Raw genomic sequence first — 9,312 nt, 5'->3', positions numbered from 1 at the left:
GAGGGGCCCAAAACTGAACACAGTATTCGAGGTGTGGCCTCACCAGTGCCGAGCACAGGGGCACGATCACTTCCCTACTCCTGCTGGCCACACTATTTCTGATACAGGCCAGGATGCCATTGGCCTTCTTGGCCACCTGGGCACACTGCCGGCTCATATTCAGCCGGCTGTCGACCAGCACCCCCAGGTCCTTTTCCGCCAGGCAGCTTTCCAGCCACTCTTCCCCAAGCTTCTTGATGAAAAGAAAATCTAATAAGGCCAGGCTGACTAATCTGACATCTTCAGCAGACTGGAACTGCAGCTTATCTATGAAAAGGACTGCTGTGGCATGTTATTTACTGCTTACTGATCTTACTGTATCTTATTGTCTGTCATATTGTACTTGTCAAATAGACAACATCAGGCAAAGCTTTTTTCTTTTTCCTTTAAAGGAAGAAGGAAAAAGTACAGTGAGCACAGAAATGAATAACAGATATTTGTCATTGATTCAAGGATAGAACTTGATTTTTTGCAACGAGTACTAACTATCTTGATGCTTACCCAGCCCTTTTTGACTTAAGTAAAGATGAATTATTGCTTCCCCAAAAATAGATTTAGCTTGTTGTTGTTAGTGGAGCTGCACAAGAATATGAGGAAGGAAAACTTTGTCCAGTGACTCAGCATCATTGGTGACTACTGACCTGACGCACAATTTGTCTGGGTATGATCAAAGCGTTCTGCCACAGCTGCACTCATTTTTTAGCCAAATCAAGCCACACCAGGGTTAATAGGAAATAGGAGCTAAACCTGTGTGAAGATGAAATGAAATTATGAGAGGACTTTAGGATTTTAAAAAATTAATTATTTAAATATTCAGAGAACGCTGTAAATGCTTTTGAAGGAGGAGCAGGAAGCAACTTGGCACCATTTAGCAGAACTAAGTTTGTTTCTTCTCTCAGAAGACCTATTCTGACTTTATTCACTTTAATTTATAATTCTGTGTTTGGGTACTGGGTTAGTCTGATGCTATTATTGTTAAGGTTAATCAGCTTTTGAACTGTGTCTGTCAGGGTGTACAATGTAGGTGAACTCTCTTGGAGGAAAGAAGCACAGTTCTAATGTGTCCTAATGGAGCTGGGCTACACTGCACCTTACAGTGACAGAGCTGGAAAGGAAAACAAGATGAGGTTGAGTTGTTCAGGTATCTAGCTGAGGAAGATCAGAGATCTGAATTCTGTCCTGAAGGCTTTTTATGTACTTTACACTGAGTAGAAATAGAGAAAATTCTTGGAGTAGAGGCCAGAGGTTCACCTTTCAGCCACTCTTCCTAGACATAGGCTCAGTCTGGGAAGCAGAAGCTGTAAATTTAAACCCCTTCAGCCTGTGAAGGGGTGTATCGCTCCTTGCATGAGTTCAGTCGTGCAAGAGGTAACTGATAACTTCTCCATGAGGCTTTTGAATGGAAATGGCAGTGGCTGCTGTCCTCTGTCTTGAAGTGCTGCATGAGAAGAGGGTTTGAACCTACTCAAGTTGTGAAGAGAAATGAAACCAAGTTTTCCAGTTTCTGCTGGAGCCATTTGTGAAAAGTGGGCTCTGGTAGCCCTTAAAAGGTGAAAATACACTGCTCAAATAGACAACTACCTACAAAAGAGGACTCAGTGCTTTAAATCCCAAAGGGGGTGCAAGCGCCATATGTTCAGGTGATTCAGACAACTCAGATCTATAGAGGAAACGAGTTGAGTGACTTGTATCACTTCTTGGATAACTCTGGAAGTTCACTATTCAATATTTGGGAGTATGGAATTATCCAATGGTGAGAACTAAGTCTCTTTGCTGGTTGTTGGGGAACCAAAGCATCTGAGGATAAATGCTCTTAATTTGTGAAGTTAGATCTCTAAGTCTTTACAGATCTCCATGTGTTCCCTTTGTAGTCGAAGGAGATAGACGTGCCTGTATTTTCAGCTATTTTAAAAGTATATCAAAAGCAGCTAAGACCCTGCAAAACTTGAGCACACACTGATCTTAACACTCCAAGACTGCTCACATGCATACTTGTATTTCCACACAGGGCAGGCACCCAGATTTTGAAGAGAGGTTATTGTATACCTATTGATGTAAGAAACACATTTCACAAACACATGCAGTACATATCATGGTGCATGTATTTTTAAACAGAGGAAGTATAAATAGAATTTTTTTTTTGCATTCTCCTTCGAAATTTCTTGAATCGATCAATTCTGTAAACAGGACCTGGTCTCATTAGCAGTGAATTTGATCTGCTTCAGTAGCTCCCGTGTTGCCAATTCAATCCTATGAAGTGTGTTCTTACTATACAATAAAGCCAGATTTTCATAACTGCACATATGAAAACATATAACAGGTTGGTATAAATTTGCAATGTAGACATGCTGAACTGGTGCAGCAGAGTTCATAACTCAATATATGAGTTATGCAAGTGCAGTTGTGCTGTTTTGGTCTGTAATATTTGTATCAGTAGTACATGCCATTCACTCTTTTCCTAAAATGTTGTACTTTGCAGGTACAACAAACTAAATGAAAAGAAGACAGAATTTCTGGAGAACATTGCGGTCTATGGAGATGCTTTCCTTTTATTGCCAGCATTTTCCTTCAGAAGCAACACAGCCACTTCTTTTAAAGTATATCACACTCTGCAAGAGTTCAAAGCAACCCAAAGGGCAGTATTTTTTCACCCCACCTATCTGAAAAGTCTTGCCCAGTTCTGGAGAACTAAGGGTGTGAAAGCCTACCGGTTGTCATCTGGTTTTATGATCACTAGTGCTGCTCTTGAGCTGTGTGAGAATGTGAAGCTCTATGGCTTCTGGCCTTTCTCAAAATCCACAGAGAAGATGCCAATCAGCCACCACTATTACGACAACCAGCTGCCTAAACCAGGTTTCCATGCAATGCCCAAAGAATACAACCAAATCCTTCAGCTTCATGGCAAAGGCATTTTGAAGTTACAGTTTGGTAAATGTGAATCAGACTAAAAAGGTAGGTCACATTCTTACCACATAAAATGTCTTTATTTAAGTAACGTGTCAAGGGAAAACTTGTTTTGCAAACAGTGTGGGTCTGTTCTTCCTTAGAGAGACATTTCTACCTTACACTCAATGAAAGTTGTGTTCATAAGTAAGTGAAAGGTTGGAGTTTTCTGAATAAATATAATGTACCACAGAGTTGAGAAATGTTTTCTAATTATGAACTTTAGATGGGGAGCATAACTAAATACACATTATCACCATAATTCACAGCCAATCAGTAGTGTCTCCTTATCTCAGATATGTGTCTCTACCAACCTATGTTTGGTTTGTTATCAATTCCCATGAACCAGCCTCCTTTGTGAATTGCTTTATTAAAAGGCAGTCACATACTATGATCTACAGGAGAAGACACCTAATCCTGGCACAGCCTTTCCAAATATACACAGAGGCCAAAGTAAGGATTAAGATTCCCCCATGAAGGAGTAGCATGCATATGCGCCCTTGTTCCCTCTTGTTAGGTAAAGATAAGGTTAGAGCAGTATGCTCTCGCAGCCCTGGGCTGCAGAACAGCTTGTGGACAGCAGTGAGGAAGCTGCCATACACTACAGCAGATCTTGGTGAGGATTATACCTTGAGGCAGCTCAGTATCTGGGAGTTAGAAATGTAGGATGAAGTGTCATTCCCTTTCCTCTGTCCTTTCTAACTGTCCCATCCCCCTTGGACCTCTACCTTCTGTGTATTGGCCTCAGAGAAAGGCAGCGCAGAGTCTGGCCTCTGACCTTGAGCCAATTTACCGTGTACAGATTACAGATAACTTGGAAAAGATTTGTCTGCATGTTTTCAATTTTGATTTGCCCTGTTGACAAAATAAGACCTATTTGTATAAATACTTCTTCATCTTTTAAGCTAACTCAGAAATTCCCCAGCTCACAACACCGTTGTCAGCTTTGCTTTCCCTTTCACAGAACTCTATTTTTCCAGGGGGTTCAAGTTAATATACCAGTAAGTGAAATGTATGGTTGAACTACCATTGTATACAATATGCTTTAATTGGACTGATGTAATCTCACGACTGTATTATTCAAGTTAAATAAATTAAAATAGCATCATCTTGTTCAAGCCAGAAATTTTAAGTTCAAAAGCTAAGGGCTTTTCTTCTAGCTAAGTTCTGAAATGTATTTGAAAATATCCTTTGATGGTATTTAGAAAACGTGCTATCAAAAATACATTCACACTTGGTTCATCGTCAGAGACTGCTAAGTTTTAAACTAGCAGATTGCTAGTACCAAGAAGGCACAATTTTATTCAGTTTCAGTTTATCTGAAGAAATAGAAAAATAAACTGCTTTCATATATTGTTAGAATAACATAAAACGTGTGAGTCGGGACCTAGAAGCCATCTAGTGAATCCATTCTCCTAGTCCATGGCAGGAGATTACCTAGGAGGAGGTGTATGTGTATGCAGTTTCATGTGGCTAAGGTATGCTTTTTTGCTTGTAAAAAGTTGCAGCATATTGGAAAGGTTAAGAAATACATAATGTATTTTCCTTAGTGGCTAAGCTGTTTATACCCTGCAGTTTCCATTATATTTATTCTTCCTGTAATATAAATTGCTGGAGACATACCATGTAATTTTAATTGTAGTAACTACACCAGCTAAGAAAATGAAAGGCAGCTCTTTATGAATATTTAATCTAGAGAGAATTGCAGCATATTGGAAAGGTTAAGAAATACATAATGTATTTTCCTTAGTGGCTAAGCTGTTTATACCCTGCAGTTTCCATTATATTTATTCTTCCTGTAATATAAATTGCTGGAGACATACCATGTAATTTTAATTGTAGTAACTACACCAGCTAAGAAAATGAAAGGCAGCTCTTTATGAATATTTAATCTAGAGAGAAGCAGATAGAAGCCACAAAAATGTTTAAGCATCTGTATGGGTTAATTAAATGCTGTCCATGCTTGACAGACTGGAAATCACTTCTGTGGCCAAATTTGTAAATAAGTTGTAAAGAAAAAAACAACCAGAAGGACATGTTGTGCCGGCCTAAGATTTTTCTCCACTATATTAATCACTTATATTTACGAAGAGAAAAGTTAGCCCTTTAAAACCAAAGAAATTAAATGCTTTCAGTATGAGCTATCATTCTGCTACTATTATCAACTATTAGAGATAATTGAAATCCTATAATGAGTGTATTTCACTGAAGATGTCCTTTTCTAAAAATCAAACAATCTCCTTTTGGTTTTCAGTTTCCCTCTTATGTTCTTCTCCCTGCTCTGCACTCTTCCCTGTTAGTGGGTAGGTGAAGCTTACTTACACCACTGGGTGCCCACAGAAGTCTCAGGCAGAACTTCCCTCACACATTACTGGGACACAAAAGTTTGCTGCTGTAAATAAGAAGTGAAAGAAGCTGCTCTGCTGCAAGCACCTATACTGCAAGCAGGTAGCAGGTTCTGGAACAGTATAGGGAGAGCATAACTGTGTCCCAGTGAATCATTTTGGCAGTATTGTTCCTAAACACCATCTTTGCCATTGTAGAGGTGAACTTTGCTTATTGGATAGAGGGAATTGTCAGGTATGAGAACCCTGTAGAGCTGGTGCTGAACAATGTAGGAAACTCCATCTGCCTTAATATCTGCTCCTGCACCTTTATGATTATGCTCAACAGACATGTACATGTCTTTGCTAAAGTAGATGCATACCTATCACAGATGGTAAAATGGAAAATGAGACATCAGCAAAATCTTGAAATGTAATTAAAATAGTGATCTTTATTATTTTGTATTAAATTACCAAATCATTTTTGCTATGGCCCTGCAGCTGAAGGAAGTCTTTTTTGTTCATTGGTTTAACCTGATAAGCCTGAAGGGCATGTCATTAGCTTCAAGTAAACCTAAGTTCAAGGAGGGGAAATGGCCAGATTCATATTTAAAAATAGACAGGAAAATCTGATTAGAAAAATTGTCAGATGATAAATTGATCAGACTGGCAAAAATTTGATTGCCCAGAAGCCTGGTTAAAATGCAAATTTTGTCTGACCAAGAATCCATCAGGTTTTCTGCTTGCTAGAAAGAGGCAGCAGGGAAGATGAGTATGTGTTCCTTTGACATACAGCACAGTAACATTAAGCAGCTGCTCAGAGGAGTCAGTCAACAGAAAAAAGCATAGAAAGTAAGAATGAGACTGAGACTCCCTGAGCCTGGGGAATAGAGTAATGCTCAATCGTCTCAGCAAAAGGACTGAAGGAGGAGAGCTTGAGCAGAGGTGTGCTGGTGGTTAGGGAGTAAGAACTGCTGAACCTTCGACTAAGTGTGAGTGTATCTTACCTGGAAAGTAAAAATTGGGACTGGGCTTTTTAATTCCAACCAGATGATTAAAAGTCATCTATTTCTGACAGAGCGAGCAGCAGTGCAGCCCTCCACTCAAGGTGGAGCTAGCAGGGCAGCATCCTGTAAAGCAGGCAGCTGCCTGCTTACTTGCTCAGGAATTAACATCAGAGAGAATAATTTTGTTCCAAACTCTGTCAGTGTGTGATCTTTTTTTTTAATCTTGAAAGTTGCTGCAATCCAAATAAGTGAGACATACTGTTATAAATAACCTATTTATAAATATAATTGTTATAAATAACCTATTTATAACAGTAGGATACCAACATGAGCTTAAATTCTGCTGAAATTCTTTTATGTTGTGGTGTCTCAGTGTAGCTAGAGAAATATGAACTGCCCCACAACTCACTTTTAATTACCTTGAGAAAAACGATACCACATTTTGAAAATAAGGACACCTCTGGATTCCTGTCAGGCAGCCAAATTTCAGCCTACCCTTGACTTGGGCAAATATTATCCAGCGTGAAACTATTAGATGTATACAACATTGAAAGAAAGGTCTTCTGCTTTAGTACCCATGCAGTATAGCTTTTAAGCACACACTTTGCTCGTGTGTTCAGCCACTAAATAAGTTTAAGTGTTAAGAATAATGTCAGTAATGAAACAAGTGGAGATAAGTTGCTTCTGGTTTAGTTAAAACCTGCCAGAATAGAAAAATTAGAATTTATGTTCAATTTCAAATCAAATGAAAAAGTATTTCTAGATCTAGAAGGGTTTTGTTTTGTTTTATTTTGTTTTGTTTTTCCACAGCAGAACTAGCCTATTGAAGAAACAGAATAATTTCGATCTCTAGCTATTTCAAAATATGATTAAGATAATATGATTTAGAACATATCCATATTCAGATTAGCAGTGGATGTGTCCCATGAAGATACTGGTTAGACCCAGCCTTGGTTAGCTTAGGAAGTCTGCAGAGGGTGGCACAGGTGGGCTGAGTGTGAGCAGTTCTGGGGGTATTCAAATGAAAGAGTCCTCCTTTAGAAAGAGCAGATCTAGCTCAAGCTAGATCAGGCACTAGCAGTCCAGCTTACCCAGGAGAATTTTGTGAGCCTATGATACTGCATAATAAATGTCACAGACTCCGTCTGGAATCAGGCTGAAAAAGCAGATGCAGAAGGTGAAATGCCTACACAGAGGACTAAGCTATTGGCTTATTTTGAATATAACAAGCAGATTTCCTACTATACAAGAAATATCAATAACATATTTTATTGTTTTAATTCCAGGGTGGTGATCCTAAGGAGTCAATTTGTGTGTATCTCAGCAGTTCGGTGTTGGATTTGGTCTGAGTGATTTTGTGAGCATTAAACTGCATTATTACAATAGAGAAATATTTTACACTTGGGGAGGAAAGGAAGTGATTTTTCACACAGTGACTGCTACATTTCTGAATTTTGAGTAATCATTTTTTTAAATACAAAATAGCATTTATTTGGGAAATTCTGAAACTCCTGACTATTGGTTTGATTGTAGCAAAGCACAATCTCAGGATGGTGGCAATATGTGACATTCATCATATTTTGCTTCTTAAAGTATCATTAAAACATTTTGACATAAGAGCTCTGGTTTTGGTAATCTCACACAATACAGGCAATAGTCTCTGTATGGTACCTGCATGAGTTGGCAGTGAACATTTTCAATTAAGAACTTGATCCTGTAAACACTAGCATTTGTCTACATGAGAAAGGTGATGAGAAGAGCTACAGAGGAGTAATTAATTCAGAGCTATGTCATTCTTTGTCCCAGGGTGCACAGATGAAAAAATCCCTCAGGTTAGAGATAGTCAAGTAGTTTATGGGCTTTCATTTTGTGGGCAATAGATAATGCTGTGGATTTAATGGGATCACTCATGTGAATGATGTTAATTTTGTGAACAGGAAGGACCAGAGCTGTATAATTGTTTTTAAACCCCTCTTCTTGCTTGCGTTCCTGTCTAAGGTCCAGTTCAGCTCCAAATGAGGACAATAAACTACTGCTATCCCCAGAGTCCTGGTAGGGCATGACTTTGCACACGTTCCTGCAATCCCAGATCTGTATCTCGGCTGGCATATGAGATGGACCATTCATTAGAAAAATGATTGGTACCAAACCTATCATTTCTTCTATTTCTTTTTCACCTAGCATAGCTCCCATCAATATGTAACTATGGGTAAGGAAACCACACTAAGCATTATTAGAAGATTAGTAAGGAAGTAAGGAATAATAAGCATTATTATTTCTCTTACAATCAACCCCAAGGTCTTCTCCTATACCAGGACATATGAGAAAACAACCTACAGTCACTTAATTTAAAACCCATGCAGTTCTTGTGCTTTAAGTTTCCATATGGTCCAGGAATACCTGTGGAGCAACATCCTGTGACGAGAAAGTGAAATACCAGCCCAATGGAAAGAATCACATTAACATTTACAGGAGCTTTGACAAGCAGTTGTTCCCCTAGCTATGGCTGCTTGTATGTTATTGCTTATATGTTTTACTGCAGGGGAAAAAAACAACCAAAAAAACAAAACAAAACAAAAAAACCAAAAAATTTGTAATAACCAGTTTCTGTTAAAAGAAGAGTTTCAGTGGCTTTTTTGAGAGTCTATTGAATGATCAGTTCAAAGATAGAGTGTCCTTCTTCTCCTTCTTTTACAGTCAGATACTATCGGATATTTTGTTTACTACTGTAGCATTAAATCCCCAATCAACTGATTTAAAGAGCATTTAAGATTCCACTCACTGAGGATTATATCTGCAAAGCAATCCTACTTAAATGAATTGAACCTTTTAAAATAAGGTTCATAAAAACTTTTGAACTGATATTTTATAAGAGCATTTCTATATTGTTGTAATATTTGAAAGCTTACCTTGCATCAGTTTTATAATCACATAAATAATCCTGAAAGTATTAGAATCAATCATTACAGTTCAGGTCTGTTAGTTGAGACACATTCAGC

General features: G+C 38.4%; 1 protein-coding gene across 1 annotated transcript in view; it reads left to right on the top strand.

Annotated features, from left to right (window-relative positions):
- Window positions 1-9,052, top strand: part of ST8SIA6 (ST8 alpha-N-acetyl-neuraminide alpha-2,8-sialyltransferase 6) — a 43,602-nt gene extending 34,550 nt beyond the window's left edge. The window contains exons 7-8 of the mRNA XM_009275701.2: window positions 2,519-2,991; window positions 7,600-9,052. Coding sequence (XP_009273976.2) covers window positions 2,519-2,987 — 469 coding nt within the window. The 3' untranslated portion in view covers window positions 2,988-2,991; window positions 7,600-9,052. The remainder of the gene's footprint in view (window positions 1-2,518; window positions 2,992-7,599) is intronic.
- Window positions 9,053-9,312: the final 260 nt, after the last annotated feature.

This window comes from Aptenodytes forsteri, unplaced genomic scaffold (genome assembly GCF_000699145.1).
Source record: "Aptenodytes forsteri isolate BGI_AS27 unplaced genomic scaffold, ASM69914v1 Scaffold172, whole genome shotgun sequence".
Lineage (NCBI taxonomy): Eukaryota > Metazoa > Chordata > Aves > Sphenisciformes > Spheniscidae > Aptenodytes > Aptenodytes forsteri.
Note: the sequence above shows the minus strand (reverse complement) of the source record. Positions and strands in the feature narration are given on the sequence as shown.